At 37.0% G+C, this 19,808-nt stretch overlaps 1 protein-coding gene and 1 pseudogene across 1 annotated transcript in view; both read right to left on the bottom strand.

Annotated features, from left to right (window-relative positions):
• MAP3K1 (mitogen-activated protein kinase kinase kinase 1) overlaps positions 1-19,808 on the bottom strand; it is an 80,927-nt gene that overhangs the window by 29,476 nt on the left and 31,643 nt on the right. The window contains exons 2-6 of the mRNA XM_054487739.2: positions 9,902-10,052; positions 6,737-6,937; positions 1,728-1,928; positions 1,206-1,322; positions 682-830 (exon numbers count right to left, since the gene is read on the bottom strand). Coding sequence (XP_054343714.1) covers positions 682-830; positions 1,206-1,322; positions 1,728-1,928; positions 6,737-6,937; positions 9,902-10,052 — 819 coding nt within the window. The remainder of the gene's footprint in view (positions 1-681; positions 831-1,205; positions 1,323-1,727; positions 1,929-6,736; positions 6,938-9,901; positions 10,053-19,808) is intronic.
• On the bottom strand, positions 9,401-9,512 carry LOC129037749 (small nucleolar RNA U13; annotated as a pseudogene).

Below are 19,808 nucleotides of genomic sequence, written 5' to 3'. Positions count from 1 at the left end.
AACAATGCTTCTCAAACTGGGCACTTCGGGAATAATATAGAAGGTGCCCTGGTAAGAGAAGCAGCACTCCTTTGTGGATTAATTTTTAAAAATCTAATTTTTACACTAAAACCAATAAAGCAATATACAGAATAGAAAGAAGATTCACATGAATACTGTAGTTTTTAGCACAAAATGTCCATATACAAACACACACTCTCACATGATCTTTAACAACATACATATATACACACACCCACATATTTTTTAAGAGACAGGGTCTTATTCTGTCATCTAGGCTGGAGTGCAGTGGTGCGATCATAGGTCACTGGAGCCTTGAACTCCTGGGTTCAAGCGATCCTCCTGCCTTGGCCTCTCAAGTAATTGGGACTACAGGTATCACCACTCCCAGCTAATTATTTTACTTCTGTAGAGATGGGGTATCCCTATGTTGCCCAGGCTGGTCTTGAACTCCTGGGCTCAGGCAATCCTTCTGCCTCAGTCTCCCAAGGTGCTGGGATTACAGGCACGAGCCACCATGTCCAGAGAACCTTTAGTATCTTCACCCTTGATTTTAACTTGAAAGCCAAGATTCAATAATTAAATCATTTTAGAGCAACTTAACAAGTAGATATAAAAAATTACCCCTAAAATTAAAAGTAACACTGGATTAATGCTTTGAAATCCTTAAAAAGTACTAACCTGTTTTCTGAACTAGACGTAGAAGTACTAGATGATGACAATGTATGAGAATTTGACATGCGTGAAACAAACTTCTGGATGGTGTTACGAGATGGAGCTTTGATCCTTGAGCTACGCCTACTGTGATATTTCTGGAACAAACTCTCAACCTAACATTGGAAAAAGACAGTAACAATGATATTTGTGCCATAATTATACATATGAAGAGTTCTAGAGGCTGAATTATTTATCTTTTATTTGCATGTTTTTTATAAAGTTGATTTAAGAGCTTCAAAAATAAGAACACATTATAGTTTTTACTAAGGACAACATTCTTACAGCAGGTCAGTGTTTATTGTTTTTTTCAAGCCAGAAAAAAAAGTTTAGTAAATATCTCGTGAGAACTATTTATAAGCATCAACTAATTCTTACATACCTTCACACCTTTAAAATGGTCACTGCCTAAATTTAATGAAGGATAAATTTTAAGAATATATCATAAGAATATGCTAACAATTTTACTCTAAGCATTTATTAAAAACTACCTCAAAATTCTTTAAAGTTTTTCTCCATAACATTGGGTCTGAAGGTTCTAGTTGAAACACCCGGAGCATCACAAATAGCAGATGAATACAGAATGTTCCACGTGCACAGCTGCAGTTCTAAAGAGTTAAAAAGAAAACCTATAGGTTAATACATCTGTGGTTCACAAGAACTTCTAAATTTATCACTTTTACAATATTTCCAACTTTTTATACTAAAGTTTCTATTAATTCATATTCTTCATTATCTTTGTATATAAGAAAAATCTACAGCTATTTCCATGATTTAATCTCTCATTTTCACTGAATTTATTAACCAGATCAAATTTCTATTCTATGGTATATTAAGATAGTATAACCTCATAAATACATTAAAGAAAAATATTAGCCTAAAATACATTTTAAGTTTACTTTTGTTTACTATAGGGAATTAACTGATCTAAATTTAAGAACATTATAGTATATAAATTTGAGGTAGTACCATATACTACTACTAATAAAATATAAAATGGTGTCGAGTCCTACCTGAGGCCCAATAAACACCCGGTATTTATTGTCTGGGCTGTCTCCTCCAATCAGGAAAGAGTTGGGCCCTATCTGCTGCAGTAAGTACAGTCTGGCCCGCATCACTTTGTTAACACGGCGGTTTGTTTCCTCAGGGCTATATGGTGAGAAGCCATCTGGTGAAGGGGCTCTTCGGGGTGGTGTGATTCTGCCACTCTGAAACTTCACAACATTTTTTTTTATTAGGTACGTTTCTCATTTCTTAATTAAGAAACTATTATCCGGTCAGGCATGGTGGCTCACGCCTGTAATCCCAGCACTTTGGGAGGCCGAGGAGGGCGGATCACGAGGTCAGGAGATCCAGACCATCTGAATTAACATGGTGAAACCCGTCTCTACTAAAAATACAAAAAATCAGCTGGGTGTGATGGCACATGCCTGTAATCCCAGCTACTCGGAGGCTGAGACAGGAGAATCACTTGAACCTGGGATGGAGGTTGCAGTGAGCCAAGATTGTGCCACTGCACTCCAGCCTGGGCAACAGAGCGAGGCTCCGTCTCAAAAAAAAAAGAAACTATTATCCAAAGATGATCATACAAGACAGTCATGCGGCAGATTATAGTCTGAAAAAATGTCAGATTTAAAATATTATGGAACGAAGGCTAAATGATTTTGTCTGACATACTCATCTCAGGTGAACTTTTAAAATCTCAGTCATCCCCATAAATGTTGATAAATATCTGGCTGAGAGAGACAACCATGTGGTAATTTTATAAATTATCCTATAAACATTTGAGTTCTTCGAAACATCTAATATAAACCAAAACAAAAAGCATAAAAAGTATATGTCATAAGCAGGCAGAATGCTGTGTCTAGTAGTAAAAATTAAAAATCCAACTTCCTGGGATCTATTGAAGGCTTTATTAATCTTCTTTAACAAGAAATTTACAAATGCTGCCGTGGAATGCCTCCCAACATACACTCTGCAGACTCTTCCTCAATAAAAACAAATTAGTGGAAGCTGACAAAAACGCTCCTAGGGTGAGGGTAATATATAACACTCTCACTATACTAATTTTCCTAGAACTTGGTCTTTCCATCAATGTCCAGTGGAAACTCCAGTTTTTTTGGATCCCTAATTAAATAGTTAAGGGTAATAAATGTTGGCAAGACCACAAAGCAATTAGAATTCTCATATAGTGCTGGCAGAATGTAAAATGTGCAGCTGGTTTGGAAAACAGTATAGCAGTTCCTCAAAATGTTAAACATATTACCCAGCAATTCCATTCCTAGGTATAAACTCAAGAGAAATGAGAATATATGTCCACATAAAAACTTGTACACAAATGTTCACAGTAGCATTATTCATAATAGCCACCAAATAGGAGCAGCTCAAATGTCCATCAACTAACAGATAAACAAAATGTGGTATATCCATACAATATCGCTCTGCAATTAAAAATGGAGTACTAACACATGCCATAGCGTGGATAAACCTTGAAAATATGATACTACGTGAAAGAAGCCAGTCATAAAAGATCACCTATTAAGTGATCCCATTTATATGAAATGTCCAGAATAGGCAAATTATATATATAGAGAAAATAGATTAGTGGTTGCCTAGGGTTGGGAGAGACTGTTGTTAAATGGAAAACTTTAGACAAAATAAATTTAACAGAGTTTATCTGAGCAAAGAATGATTCATGAACCAAGTGGCACTCAAAACCTCAAGAAGTTCAGAGATCTCTGATCTAGCACCTTGAACAGCCAGCTTTTATAGGCTGAACGCAAAGCAAAGCAAAGCAAAGCAAAGGAATTAGCTGATTGGCTACAGCTAGGTGTTTGCCTTATTTGGGCATGGCATTATGCAAAGTCCCTAGTTATATAACAAATAGGCTGGCTGGCTGTTTGTGATTGGCTAAAGCTTGGTTTCATTTCCAGGTGTAGAAACAACCCCAGGCTAATGGCTTACTACCTATTTTGCTTTAATACTGCTAATAGGTCTAGGATATCTTATTGGGGTGATAAAGATGTTTAAAAACCAACCATAATAATGGCTACACAACCCTGCGAATATACTAGAAAACACTGAATTATACAATCTAAACAGGTGAATTGTACAGTAGATGAATTACACATCAATAAAGCCATTATTTTTTAAAAAGCAGTTACTAAAAAGTAAAAACAAAAAAAGCCAATTATACATGCACACGTCATTTTGACCTGCTAGGTATCCAGCCTATGGATATGTTCACAGATACATGCTCACAGATGTACAAGATGACACACGTATAAAAATACTTTTGAAGCACTGTTTTCAGTAACAAAAGGTTAAAAGGATTATAAATGTTCATTAGTATATCATTCATTAAATAAACCATGATTTATCCAGCTAATGAAAGGCTATGTAACTGTTAAAAAGAATGAGGGGGTAACTTTGTCTACATACATGCCCAAAGTAGGTTTTGGGGGTGGAGTGTGGGGAAGGAAGACAGTTCTGTTTATACTTGTTGTAAACTTTCATTTTGATGGCCCCCATGAACCATACCGCCCAGTATTTACATTCTTGTGTAGTTCCCTATCACATCAATTCTGGGTTTGGGCATGTAACTAGCTTTGGGCAATAAGGCATTAGCAAACACAATGAAGTGGAGGCTTGAGAAGAGCTTGCATGTTGAGACCTGCCTCTCGAAACAATACTCATTGCAACCCAGTCTTCGTGCTAGGAGGAAGAGATGCCAACAGGCCCCCAAGTGTTCTAGTATCCCAGCTGAAGCAATAGGCATGTGAGTGAAGAAGCAGTCTTGGACATTTCATCTTCAGAGGATGTCACGAGGAACAGAGATAAGCCACCCCTGCTGAGCCCTGCCCAATCCGCAGATTCGTGAGCTAGTAACTGATTATTGTTTTAAGTTAACAAAAATTAATAGCTAATTTAAAGGTATTTTAACATAGAGCCAACAACTACTGTTGGGCACCAGGTTTTACTGTAAAATGTTTTTGCTTTAAATGTACTTTTTAACGAATTTATGTACCTTAATAACTCCAGATCTTAAAAAAAACCCAAATTCCTCTTGTGGTCACTATCTCAACCATTTTTCCATTCAATCATTTGTTCTTCAAAGTTAGAAAGTGAGTCTTAACATGCATTTCCACCACTAGAAGTCTCTCTCTCACATGAATTTACCACCTATCTTTTCGCAAATTTCTTTTGATGTTTAGCTTAATATAGAAGACAGCTAAGATTCTCATAGCTGCTTCTGCATTCAATCTGCTGTGATATGATGTTTTGATTAAAGTATATGAAAGAAAGTTTGGCCTCATGCAGATATGTAGATGTAAAAGGAAGGAGTATTTTAATAGCCTTTTTTTTTTTTTTTTTTTAGGAGTCTCACTCTGTCGCCCAGGCTGGAGTGCAGTGGCATGATCTCGGCTCACTGCAACCTCTGCCTCCCAGGTTCAAGCAATTCTCTCTGCTTCAGCCTCCAAAGTAGCTGGGATTACAGGTGCCTGCCACCACGCCTGGCTAATTTTTATATTTTTAGTAGAGACGGGGTTTCGCCATGTTGGCCAGGCTGGTCTTGAACTCCCGACCTCCAGTGATCCGCCCACCTTGGCCTCCCAAAGTGCTAGGATTATAGGTGTGAGCCACTGCCTGTTCAAATAATGATGAATATTCTTTGGTACTATACTAAAGCTCAAAAAACGGTTTCTTAAAGGCAGTTGTAATGTGGAATCTGAAACCACATCAACAAACTTTTCCTACTGGCACATTAAAAATCCAAATGGTGTATTTTACACTTTGAATGTATCTTTTACCTATGAATGATTTTGTTATTATCATACACTGATCATGTGGAAAATATTGGTTCCTTAAGTTACGCAGATCTTCCAAATGTTCACATATTTCATTATACAGCATGAAAATAATCACATTTGTTATCACCAATCTTATCAGAAATGTCTAAGCACTGGGAGGCTGTCAAGCTCATAGTGATGGATAGCAGCTTTCTACAATTCTAATTTTTGTTTTGACATCTCAACTTTTAACACTGGTGAAAAAATACTTAAGTTGCTTTTCTTTTTTTCTTTTTTTTTGAGATGGAGTTTCACTGTTGTCACCCAGGCTAGAGTGCAATGGTGTAATCTAGGCTCACTGCAACCTCTGCCTCCTGGGTTCAAGCAATTCTCCTGCCTCAGCCCCCCGAGTAGCTGGGATTACAGGCATCTGCCACCATGCCTGGCTAACTTTTGTATTTTTAGTAGAGATGAGGTTTCACCATGTTGGCCAAGCTGGTCTTGAACTCCTGACCTCAGGTGATACGCCCACCTCGGCCTCCCAAAGTGGTGGGATTATAGGTGTGAGCCACCACTCCCAGCCTTAAGTTGCTTTTCTTGAAGTGACAGTCTCATTTAATTCACCTTAAGAAAAATGTCTTCCAAATACCCAAATCTAAATAATCATAGTTTGTTGGTCACTCATTTCATGTTTCATGAAAGAAATAACTAGTTCAGCTTGCAACTCTAACAACTGCACAAATACTTCTCCTTTAGAAACTACTGGATTTTGGTATGTAGAAGTGCTTTATGCATGCATCCCATTTCATCACACACAACATTACAAAGGCATGTATTTACTAAGAGTCAAGATTTAATAAAATTAATTTATATTTCCTTGTCGAAGGCATTATCAAGTGTAACTGGCATTTTTTTCTTTAATGGCTGATACATAGCAATAATGAATATAGTTTCTACAGTTGTAGCCTTAAATTGGGAAAAGGCACCAGTAGCTTTACCCACCACTGCAAATATCAACACGGGAAAGAGGCAAACAACATTCCAGTTTTATCACAAAACTAGTTTTGACCTAATAGACCCCAAAAAGGGTCTTAGGAACCACCCCCGCATCCTCAGGGGTCTGCAGATCATATTTTGAAAACTGATGTTCTAACAGATGGCTGGCCAGTCTTTTGTTATAAATGAATCTAAAAATTATAAAAACTAACATATTTGTTGTAACATTAACTTACAGGCACTGGGGAAACTCTTTTTCTCCTTACTCCTGGAGATTCTGATTTCACTGTGCGACCTGATGGGGAGTTGCCAGGAGAAGGACTGCGTCGGCCTTTGGAAGCTGGTGAAGCCGCACTTGCCTGGGCCTCTCCTGGAGACTCAGCTGCTAAGTGATTCATTTCAGATCCATCTCCTTTAACTGGGATTGGTTTTACCACCTGAATCAAAGTATTCCAATATTTTGATTACTTAAAAATATAAAAGGTAAGTAAATGTAAATATCATAGACTAGGAAATAAACTTAATGAGTTTTTGTTATGAAATATTATACCAGTATGCCAGACAATATATCAACTTTTATTATTACTTTATTAATGTAAAAGACTATTTTTACCTGCACAAATTTCAGTCATTTAGGATTTAACACTAGTTAAAATGCAACCTCCTCCATCACAATTTTGTAATGCATACAAAACTGTAGAAACGGTATTATTTGTTATTATATACCCTAACTCATTTAACACTCAAAAGCAACAATCAAAGGTGATTAAACAAATGTGAAAAATAAGCACTCATAACTTCTATAGTCAACTTATTCAACTACTAGATCAAAGATCTAGGTATGTTTTTATTTGTTTTGATAAAATGTAGGACCTTGAAACAACACTGGGTATAATTTCAAATAGTTTGATGACTATGCAATCATTTTACCCTGCTTTTGTGTGTGTGTGTTTCTTTACAACGTTATATTACAATAATAGGTTAGACATGTATCTCAGAAAACCAAAAGAGACTACAAATTTAAAGATCAATTTCTTAAGCAGAAATGCAGTTTACAAGACCTGCCTTTTTTTTTTTTTTTTTTTTTTTAATTAAGGCTTTCAGACCTAATCTAGCCATGACCAAAGGCCAAACTCCACAGCCTTGTACAACTGAAGCTCAGCAGACCTTTCTGGACTTTCTCCCACTGCTCCTGTTCTATAGCTAGTTGCTGTGTTACCAAACTTGCCTGACCCTTCCTCCTCCTGTGCTTTCACTCACTCTCCTCCTAATTTAATACTCATCTCCAGCCTGCAGCACCCCAGGCAGTACACCTTCACATGAGGAAAACTTACCCATCTTCCTAGGCTCAGTTAAAATTCTTCCTTTTATGAAACTTCCCTGAAGTCTACCAGCATGACATTCTTTCTCTTTCCTAAGTCCCTATTGCTCTTCTGCCCATCCCACATATTTGGCACCTAGTCACAAGTTGCTTTGTGATATTTCATGTATTACTCTATTTATTATGTATAAGTCTAATTTTCCCATTTGGAGATATTTACACTTTATGTTTCAAGAATGATTTGACACAACTTACTTAAAGTATAAAAACAAACAAAATCAGACCTCCCAAGTAAACAGTAAACTTCTTAAGGATAATATGAAATCCGTAAACCATAAAATGTAGGGTGGCATAATTAAGCTTAAGGACTATGTGTTATGCATCTTATTCCACACATCTCCTCCCTCTTCACTCATGTCTTATATACAGACAAGGTACTTTGGTACTTGGTAGAAAGTGAACAGTATAAAAACCAAAATTTTGTCTTAGAGAACTGGATATTCTTAGTTCATGTGTAATAAAGAACAAATGGCTGGCTCGTTTTTAAAAAGTTGTGATTTATGCCCTACGGTATTCTCAAAAGATTTAGGCTCTGTTTGAACACCTCCATCTAAAGGAGCTCAGAAAGCAGGACATTCAAACTTCAGATGGCTCTGCTTGTTCAAAAGTTTATATTGATTGAGTAATAATATGCCCTTTTAACTGCCAACCTTCTACAAGACGTTTCAATAGCACTTTCTCTTCTCTAAGATAAATCCTTAATTTCTTCATATTCATCTTCTGGCACGAATAACTAAAATGGTGAGGGGTTCCCACCATACCATCTCACGTGAGTAATAAATGGAAGAAATATAGAAACTTAGCTGTAAAGACAAGGACTCATAGGCCCATAATAACTTAAGTGTTGGTATGGAAAGGAACAATTAGATTTATTCTGTATAATTCCATCGGTTAGAATTAGAACCAGTGGGTAAAATATTCCTGACAGACTACAGCTCAGTGATGAGGATATCGAAAGCCACAGGGATTATTGAGTTATTTAAGTCAGACAGGAGTCAGTACTACACATCTAAGAGAGCTTTCTGAGGCAGTGAAAATGTGCTAAAACTGCACTGCCTAAAAGGTAGCCATTGGCCACATGCGGTTACTGAGCATTTGAAATGTAGTTGGTAAGACTGAGAAACTAAATTTTTACTTTTATTTACATCTAATTAATTTAAATGTAAGCTTAAATAGGCATATGGGATGAATGTAGGGCAGACAGTCATTTGGCAGGGGTATATTTAGACCCTTGTCAAAGCTTAGATGAATTTTAAGTTGCCGTTATCTGTTTTAAAAGAACAAAATAAAAACTTGCTGAGAGAGATTAGTGCTAGGATACTGTAATACTTCTTCCTTTGTAAGAATGAAGACACACATTTCATGATGGTATTCTTATAAGAATATATATTCTTATACCTATAGCAAAGGACAGAGTATCCCTGCTTTTTAAAATCTAGGACTCTAGATTTTCTTTCATCAAACCCCACACATTTTTAAAATATCTTAATCCCCACAGGTCTATTAAACATTTTTTTCATGTCAAATGAGGATAACATGCTGACATTGTAACAAAGTTGGAGAAACGCACATTTTATGCATGCATGTGAAAACCCAATCATTACACTTATGAATTACTGCAATTAAATGTTTTCTTTCCTAGAAGATTTCTGAAATTAAGATCCTTGGATCCTGTCTTAGAGATAAAACATCTAAAATAAACTGGAAAAATTCTTTTTAAAATTTACAAGTACAGTATAAAACTCCAATGAAAGGATTTTAGATACTGACATGAGAGGGCAGTCTTGGTTTAAGCATTTACCCCTCCACCAAACGCAACAGTTAAGTTCCCAGAACAGTTTAAGTTGTTTAATGAGCATAGTTTTAATTATGGTTTCTTCCAAATGACCACAATATCAAGTAAATAAAACTACTACATTTAAAATGAAGAAGAAAAGCTTACAAGAGGATTTATTTATGCTTACTTTTCCATTTCCTCCTATGCTTTCTTCCTTATAGCTGGTAACCCATAGCCACTTACCACAGGCCCTCGCCTATTTCTCCTTTCCAACCATTCGTGCTTCCAGGCTGGCATACAGGTTGCCTTCAGTTTCTCCCTGATCATTCGTTCCTCTGGACGATCGTCCATCTTGTGCAACCCTTTGAGAGTTTCTTTATTCTCCATTTCACGACTAAAATGCAGGGAGAAACAAAGAAAATGAGAAATTTATATATGAAAAATAATTTCCAAGAACAAACAGAATGGATGGTTCTATTTTATACTTCCAACTGACATGTAATAAAAAAGATAACTGCTAAAAACCCCAAATGACTTAAAGCTTGAAAAGATTCTGAATTATATACTACTGACACATATCATGCAGACCTATGTTCCACTGTAGTTAACAAAATGAATCCCAAGACATTAAGCACTGTATTAACAAATACATTCACTAAGACTGCATTGTTTTCAATTCTACCACCCAAGTATATAACAAATATTTAGAAGGGTGTATTACTACACTTTTATCCCAGGATTTCCAATAAATTAAATCAATACAGATAGAATCTGGTGGATATGCTGATTTACCTGAAATAATCTCAATAAATATTTAATAAGTGAAGTGAAACTTAACTACATCATCTATGATCCCAAAACAATTTTTCATAGCCTACACGATTAAATTTTTATTTTCATAGAACAGTGACTTCATGACAAAGCACTTGGGGAACTCTATAAAGAATAAAAATTACCCAGTACAAACGTTTGATCTTTACTCCATAAAATAGTGTGGATTTACCAGAATAAAACAATCTCTAAACTAAGAACGTTTGAGAATTAACTCTACAAAGCCTAACAGGCAAAGGATCAAGCTCACGAAAATCACTAATTTTAAAATATACCCACATCCACATAAGCATACACACATACACGATATGCATAGATTTGAAAACCTGATTTATAAGGATGCAGTTAAAGCAACTGCACCTTGGGATTAGTAACAACTTTAAAAATACTAAGCTAATTTCAGTAACTATTTTGAAAAGTCTATAAAGCTAGAGAACAGTTTTTATACACTGATAGGAAAAGGAAATACTCAAGGAAATACCAAAGACAAGAACCTCAAGTTTACTAAAAAGACAAATTCAAACTCCTCTAGGAATTTTCCAGCTAATCACAACTATGAAGTACGATCTTCAGAGAATCAGCCAAAGGAAGAAGAAACTACTTAAAAATAAATATTCACTAGAAAGGAAACGGTTAACCCGTTTCACTGAAGCATCAAGACCGTGAGGAAAGTAGAAGGCAACATATTAAACACCTTTGTATCAGCGACTGGCCTAGACATTTTTAGAAATACAAAGAATACATAAGGTTTGGTTTGAAACTTGCAAATAGGCATTAAGACCACAGAGTAAAATATTTCCTTACACACACACACACACACACACACACACAAATACTGTTATATAGAAGCAACATGAGATTTTCAAAAAGTATGAAAAAAGGAGGATTATCTAATTTACTTATATGTGCTTGGCTGCTTTTTATGCTGATTATAAAATATAAATGTTAGGGGATGTGTAGAAGAAAGTAAGAGAGGGAGGAGAAAGAAGGAAAGAGGAAGGGAGGATGGAGAGAAGGGAAGAAGGCAGAGAAGAAAGGAGGAGGAGAAAAAGGAGGAGGGAGAGGAAGGCAGAGAAAGAGAGGTAGGGGTGAAGAACACTGGGGATAAAGTGTCTTCCAAAAAATCCATCCTGCTTAGTTGGTATTCCAGGAGGCTCAGCTTTGTAGGCAACTGAATTTATGTGGTGACTGCATACTAAAAATTCACTTCCAAGTCTTTAGTATTAAAAGCACTTTCCCCCTCCAGTAACAATGTTGCAAGAGGTGGTTTGGTTCCCAGGCTAGTTCCAAAAAATAAGCCTCACAGTGGAACTGCAGTGCATTTTTATACCAGAAACTCCTGCACTCCTGGACCAAGGTGCTTGATCGTCTTTCCTCTGGTCCTAGCTATCTCTCTTCCCCCAAATCTGTTTCAGGAGTATCTCTTCTCTGCTATGGATTTTCAGTTTCTGTTCCTGGCCCCGAGTCAAACACACAAAGGACGTTCCTTGTCTACACAAATCTTCCTGGATGGCATGGCCTCCTTAAAGTTTAATTTGTCTCTTTCCTTTCCACTTGTTTGAAAATACTATCATCTTTTAGACCAATTTCTTTTATCATAAATAATAGGGATGAGCATTCTAGTAGCTGAACTTTTACATACATCTGAGATTCATTTTTAAATTTCGTTTTACCTTATTTATGTTTAAGGACTATGAGATTATTTTTTTCTTTTTTCTTTTGTTTTTGAGATGGAGTTTAGCTCTTGTTGCCCAGACTAGAGTGCAATGGCGCAATAGGCTCACTGCAACCTCCGCCTCCCAGGTTTAAGTGATTCTCCTGCCTCAGCCTTCCAAGTAGCTAGTATTACAGGCATGTGCCACCACGCCTGGCTAATTGTGTGTTTTTAGTAGAGATGAGATTTCACCATGTTGGTCAGGCTAGTCTCGAACTCCTGACCTCAGGTGATCCACCCACCTCGGCCTCCCAAAGTGCTGGGATTACACCACGTTCGGCCTAAATTATTTCTTTAGAATAAACACCCAGAAATGGAAATGCTGGGTAAAAAATGTACACAAATGAAGACTTTTGATAATATTGGCAAATAATCTTCTAAAAAATATGTCTTCCATTCACACTCCCATCCAGGTCAAGCTGCGCTTAAACCTGGTCTGAACTAGCAACAGGCTCCTAATGAGGCTTCTCTAACTTTGAATCTTACCCAGATTTCACAGTGCAGCCAGGGTTACTTCCTCCATTAAAATCCTCTAGTGGTTCCCCCCGGGCTTAGACTAAAATACAAAATGTTTAGCCCAACCTAAGTGGCCCTGCACCATGTGGTCTCACCTCAATTCCTGTCACCAGACCTGCACCTCCCCTTCTTCACTGCCTCAATAACCCCAAGATCTTTCCTACTCAGGGCTTCTGGACAGGCTGCTTCCTTCTCTGTCTACTTTTTACCTAATTTCTACCCACTCTCTAGATTTTCCTCAACTCCTCAGACTTTCCCAATTTCAATTAAGAACTCCCAGTTCCATTCTTTCACAGCACTTGTATTTTTCCTTTAACAGCACTTGTATTTTTCCTTTAACATGGTTAATGCAGTTTGCAAACTGTTCCTCTCTTATGAACTGTAAGCTCCATGAGTGAGGGGACCACGTGTTATCTCCATCTATACACCTAACATCTAAGCATGTCTGGCTCAAATAGTAAGTATGAACATATATTAAGTGAATGATCACTTATTAACTCTGGCAGTCCTACAGCCTTTCCAGTTTTAAATTTTAATGACTATTCTTAACTTTTTTTATAATTCTGTATTTAATTAAGACTAAATTTGCAATTTAGATGTTGTTCAGAACAATTTTCACTGTTCCTAAATTAACCTGCAAATATAAACCAAAGTGTTTTTCCTAGTCTTTTCATAATAATTACATGTCATTAATTCTAAAATGTGTATTTTTTCACATTTTAATATCTGAAATCTGAATGCTTCTTGCAATCAAAAGTTATTATAATTTAACTGGCAGGTGTTATTTCCTTCACAGTATATAAAATAATGGTACAACTTATACCCACTGGGATCTTTGAATCAATGAAGTATATAGTAAATCCTATTATATTTGCCATGAATAAATCACATCTACTCTGTTTAATTTCTCTCTGAAACAGAACCAAACTGTGAAAAATTTTTTTACATACTTGTATTGTTTTTGTTATAATCCTAACATATAATCTTCCATAAACCAGGCATATATAGGGTTTTTATTTTTACTAGATGAGTGTGTGTGTATGTATGTATGTATATAGCAGTGATTTATCATGCAATTAATATATCACAGCCATAGCAGGAAAAAAATCTTTTTTTAACCAAAGCTAATCTAAACAGATAGCTGTGAAGTCACTGGGAAATGAGAGCCATCTCCAATTCATGTTGATTAAACATGAATGTTTCGGGGAGTTATTTTTGCCAAACATTACCCAGAAACATACCTATTTTAAATAATAGTGTATATACTTTTGACCTTAAAAAAAATAACAGATTTTAGCCAAGCAGTGTATTTTGAGAAACTACCTTGAAGACTTAAAAATAAATAAAATTGTGGTCAGAAAAATAAGAGAAACTTAAGCACTATTACAGATCAAGCTTTATCTTCATTTCCTGTTTACTTAGGAAACATGAGGTTTCTTGGTTTTGGTTTCTAGACATTCCTAAGAATGAATTTGTGACTGACATAGAACTTCAAGAATGCTTACTCCCTGAGGTTAGGTTTCTAGTCCTAGACTCTTCCTAGACCTACAAAACTCACCTGCTAAAAACCAAGATGCTTCAAAGGGTCCATTCTCAGGGAAACTGTAGTCAGTCCTCCCTTTATAATGTGGTGTCAGCCACTGTTGATTGTACTAACTCTCTTGTAGGTCTCTCCTCTACTCTTCTATGAGGTCTTTTTCTCCTAGTTCTGTGTCTAATCATCTTCATCAGTACCGTAAATTAGATCTTCTTCCTGGAGCCCCTTAAATACCAACTACGGCCCTCTTCTCATAGCGCAAAAAAACTTCATAAATATACCATGATATTTTACTCCCGTCTCTGCAGATGACTTTTTTTTCCCCCCTGCCAGGAATACCCTTTGCCATCTCAATATGGCTTCAGTGAAGAATGTCCTACCACCATTCTAATGGCAGTTAGCTGCTCTCCCCTGCATGGTAAATATTAACTATAATATATCATAAAATTAAGTATATGTTTAAGTATCTGCTTCCCTCTCCACACTGTGAGCTCTTCCAGGACAAGTTACCTCTTATTCATTGTTCTATCACACTGCCCAGTGACCTGATGCACTGCCCCTTTCTGGGAAGCCAAGGGTCTGCCCAGCCCTAAGGGTGGTGGCTAATGCTTAAGGTGCTTTATACATTTGAATCCATCCCACCTTCCACAGCTGCCCGGTCCAGGAATGTTCCTTGGTCCAATGACCTTCTATACAGACTATGCCTGAGTCAGCTCTCTCTCTCAGAGTTTGAAAGTAAAACATACAAATAGTGTCACTGCAGGAAGAGTGGCACTTAACACGGAAACAGAGCAAGGTAATAAGTAGAAACATTGAGACAGAAATAAGGGAGAAGAGACAGAAATTAGAAGAAAGACAGGGATGCAGAAGCAACAAAAGTCAACCTAACAAGTTGTACACAGGTCCCTTGATAAGCTGTTAAGATGATGACAGCCACTTTTATACCATCCTTGGATAATGAATAATTAGTTCTCCAGGGGCTAAGTGTACATGCTGCAATGGAGGAAACTTCTTGGTGGATTCTTTAATTTGGAATGAAATAAATTTTAACCCATCTCTGTTCCCTGCAACCTCAAAGAGTCTGACTAAAACTCTAGTTCTGCACAATGCCTGGCACACAGGGGACATTTCATAAACACTCAAAAACAGAATCTTGGCCGGGTGCAGTGGCTCCCGCCTGTAATCCCAGCACTTTGAGAGGCCGAGGCAGGCAGATCAACTGAGGTTGGGAGTTCGAGACCAGCCTGACTAACATGGAGAAACCCCATCTCTACTAAAAATACAAAATTAGCCGGGCATAGTGGCGCATGCCTGTAATCCCAGCTACTAGGGAGGTTGAGGCAGGAACCCAGGAGGCTGAGGTTGCAGTGAGCCGAGATCACGCCATTGCACTCCAGCCTGGGCAACAAGAGCAAAACTCCATGTCCAAAAAAATAAACAAAAAGAATCCTACCAGTCTACTGTAATTTTTAAGTTATTTATTAAATGCTCATCTTTAGGAAGGAAATATGTTTGTCAACAACCAGCGATATGGAGAAATAACTGCCAGAGTGTCATTACAGAAAAATTATATTACATGCCAGACAATGGATTAGGTGCTTTACATGTATGAATTTACTGCACCCTTCCAGCAACCTTGTGAGGTCTTTTCCATCGGAGGCTTGGGGAGGCTGGGTTATGCCCAGGGTAACACAGTTTGCAAGTGAGTGGCAGGGCCAGATTCAAACCCCCACAGGTTTGATTCAAGAGCTGTGCTCTTTGCTGCTATGAGTGTTCACTGCCCAATCTGAGTTTGTTTTTACAAGAAGTCAGCACCTGTGCTGATACCTATTTGATAATAATACAAACAAGTTTTGTAAGTTTTTACAACAGTGACTATTTGATTAATTATAATAATTAAAGAAGCATATTAATTCTCTTCATTATTAGAGCATTTCACTGCAATAGAGGTAACTAAGACGGTAACAATCGTAGAAAACCTTTGTGGAAATTAATGAGATTTAACCTTAGGTATAAATTAAGATTTCCGTATCTTGATTCTCTTGGTGTCCAAGGAACTTCAAGGAACTCTAGGAAAATACATTATTTGGGACAGGCACAATTCAGAGCTAACTAATTAAGGTCCACCTGTGAAGCCTTCCTAGCAGAAGAAATTCACACACTACCAAACTCATAAGCCATTATTACTGAGGAAGAGGAGAGCAAGGGAGGAACGACCTTCCAAAACAATCCTAGTCCATTGTGGGACACTTAAAGTGTAAGGTTCCAGGTAAAAGGCAAGAACAGAAATGACTTAACTGAGGATAGGGAGAGCATAATGAAACAGAAAGGCTGACAATTCCTTCCCATGGATAGGGCTAACAGCCACATGGGTTACTCAGTCAATTCTCTTGAGACGCGGCTCTTACTACTCCATTTTACAGATGAGACAAAGGATACGGGAGGTTCGGTTACATGTTTAAGGTGATAAAGTCTATATGTAAAAAACACTATGACTTACACTCAGATGAGAGTGACTTCACAGTCTGTGTCTTCTAAGAACAAAAGGAAAATGAATATCTACAAGTACTTTCAATCTGTTGACCTAGATCTGAGGCATTTGCAAACAAAACCAAAACCAAAACCAAACCATCTTTATCTCAATACTAGGACAATTCTACTTTCCAGTAAGATAGTTTCTCCAGAGACATACTGTCTTTGCCAACTGTTGGCCTATTCCTTCTAAGCAAGGAGGATTAAATAAACCATTGGAAGGGCGAATCTTCCATCTTTATATGACACACCATTTATAACATAGGTATGTTTACATAAGAAGTAACAATGTATAAAAATGGCTCACATTCTGAAAATTAGTTCCCACAAGATTTTATTCCAGATTTTATTCAGTAAAGTTTGACCCCGAGGACTAAAGACGGCACAACTGCTATTTATTTATAACAAGAAACAGGCACTACTACTTTTATCCCCCCATAGGGTAAATATCCTCTCTTTAGCACAATAAAGGATTAATTCTTTCCTTTTTTTTTTTTTTTTTTTTTTTTTAAAAGACAGAGAGGGTTTGGCTCTGACGCCCAGGCTGGAGTGCAGTGGCGCAATCTTGGCTCACTACAACCTCCACTTCCCAACTCAAGCAATCCTCCAGCGTCAGCCTCCCGAGTAGCTGGGACCACAGGCACAAGCCACCATGCCTGGCTCATTTTTTTGTACTTTTTGTACAGATGGGGTTTCTCCATGTTGTCCGGGCTGGTCTTGAACTCCTGAGCTCAAAGCAATCTGCCTGCCCTGGCCTCCCAAAGTGCTAGAATTACAGGCATGAGCCACTGCACCCGGTTGAAATCAGTTTTATAGTATGTTGAATCTATATCAGAAATCTTTATTAGTGGAAAAACTATTTTAAGTATTGTGTGCAAACCTTCTTATTTAGGCCTTTGAGAGATATGGGCATAGAATTCACCCTCAAAAAGCTCATGTTCTGATTGACCACATCAACAGTTAAGTAATATGGAAGTCAAGTAACAAAGACAATAACACAACTAATTATAAACAATACATATAAGCAGTTTAATACCACCTTAGTGATTCTGATTGACTCATATTTATAACATATTCCACATGGTCATGCACAACAAATCCATTTACCCTAAATCATGGATTAGTTTCCATCAAAACACCACTCCATTTGAGTTTTAAAATTAAAAGTATTCTCCAGCACAATTATAGGATTTTGAAAACCATAACACAGTATAGAAACATAAAATACATATAAAATTCACCAAAATTAAAATAAGACAATGTATTAATAGATAATCATACTATAAACACACAATCACTGGCTGAACTAGACAAGGAAAGGGTAAATTCTTTGAGGGCAGGGCCTTTTCCTTGTCCTGCAGCTAGAACAAAGCACCCAGAACAACAGATGTCATGGGCTTGATAAACACTCCCTGATTCAGAGTCAGAGTCAGAGTAGCTGATTATCACTTCTAATCAACAAAGATCTAAGAAGTAACACCATGCAGATGTTACACCATCATTCACAATGGACAAACATAGCCCTTAACAACTTCTACCATAAATTAGTGCCTCTAGGGACATGTAAGTAACTTCAAAGAGAAAAGGTAAAGAACTTCAATGAGAAAAGGAAGAACATTCGAAAGTTTTTATTACTTCCAAATTAGTAAATTTGTAACAATCGTCAGGCAACTAACTATAATAAGAGGGAATTTACAAAAGGCAGAGAGCTACTAGCCAGTATCAAATCATTCTTAAAAGTGGCAACTCTGTATTTTTTTTTTTTGCAGTCAATTACCTTTGACTTAGTCTATAAAGTACATGCCCAAATCTCCCTTTAGAGAAGAAAAGTGAATCAAAAAGAAAAATGTATATTAACTGTACAGTTCTCTTACACTAAATATTCTTACATGCTCAAAATGTATGAATATATTTAAAGCAACTGATCCTCTACTGAATACTGAATAAACTTGAAGGGATTTCTAAGTAAATTATTACTGGTAACTCAAACTCAGTGTGCTATAAATTTCAGACACCACTGGAACATATAAAATAACGTCTGCATAAAATACTGACAACTGTAGACCAGGGCATTATTATGAGCAGAGAATACATTATTAAGTGAACGAAAAGATTCTCATTTGTCTTCTTGCATGAGGTACATTTTTTAAAAACTCTATTCAAGATTATTTTATGATTAAAAGGCATCTTTCTTGACCACAAATAGTCATAAGAATATTCAAATATGAATTTGAGAAAACTGCCTTGCAGGAAAAGTGTTTTTTACTTTTTTTGTTGAGACCCAGTGTTACTCTGTCACCCAGGCTGGAGTATAGTGGCAGGATCTCAGCTCACTGCAGCTTCCACCTCCCAAGTTCAAGCGATTCTGCAGCCTCAGCCTCCCTAGTATCTGGGATTACAGACGCCCAACACAACGCCCAGCTAATTTTTGTATTTTTTAGTAGAGATGGGGTTTCACCATGTTGGCCAGGCTGGTCTCAAACTCCTGACCTCAAGTGATCCACCCACTTCGGCCTCCCAAAGTACTGGGATTACAGGCATGAGCCACCACGCCCGACCAAGTCTTTTTTACTTTTAAACTAACATACAAACATTATGGATGTACTTCAACAGTCTCTAAAGTCACTGACATATTTAAGGTAAAACACTAAGGCTAAACTTTCAGGTGGCCATGTGTATATACGGATAAATATCATCAAACGAAAGGGGCTATATTCCTTGCAGCTGAAACCCAGATAAATACTAAGAAAAAGATAAAATGCAAAAAGCTTTTCTAAATCATCTCTTTACACCTGCCTAGTTCCAGAAAGAAAATAAGGCAGCAGTGTAAAAGCTTGGTTATGGTGTTTCTTTGGCACACTCATGTCTCTCAGAAATGTAGCTGGTAGATTCCATCAAAAACTACCACATTGAAGTTATTAATGTACCACAATAAATCAATCCAATACACATTACTAAGCACATCTCTAACAGAATTGAGATGTTCTGTCCAAATTTGGAAAAAGAACAGCTCTTCCTTC

Source organism: Pongo pygmaeus, chromosome 4 (genome assembly GCF_028885625.2).
Source record: "Pongo pygmaeus isolate AG05252 chromosome 4, NHGRI_mPonPyg2-v2.0_pri, whole genome shotgun sequence".
Classification (NCBI taxonomy): domain Eukaryota; kingdom Metazoa; phylum Chordata; class Mammalia; order Primates; family Hominidae; genus Pongo; species Pongo pygmaeus.
Note: the sequence above shows the minus strand (reverse complement) of the source record. Positions and strands in the feature narration are given on the sequence as shown.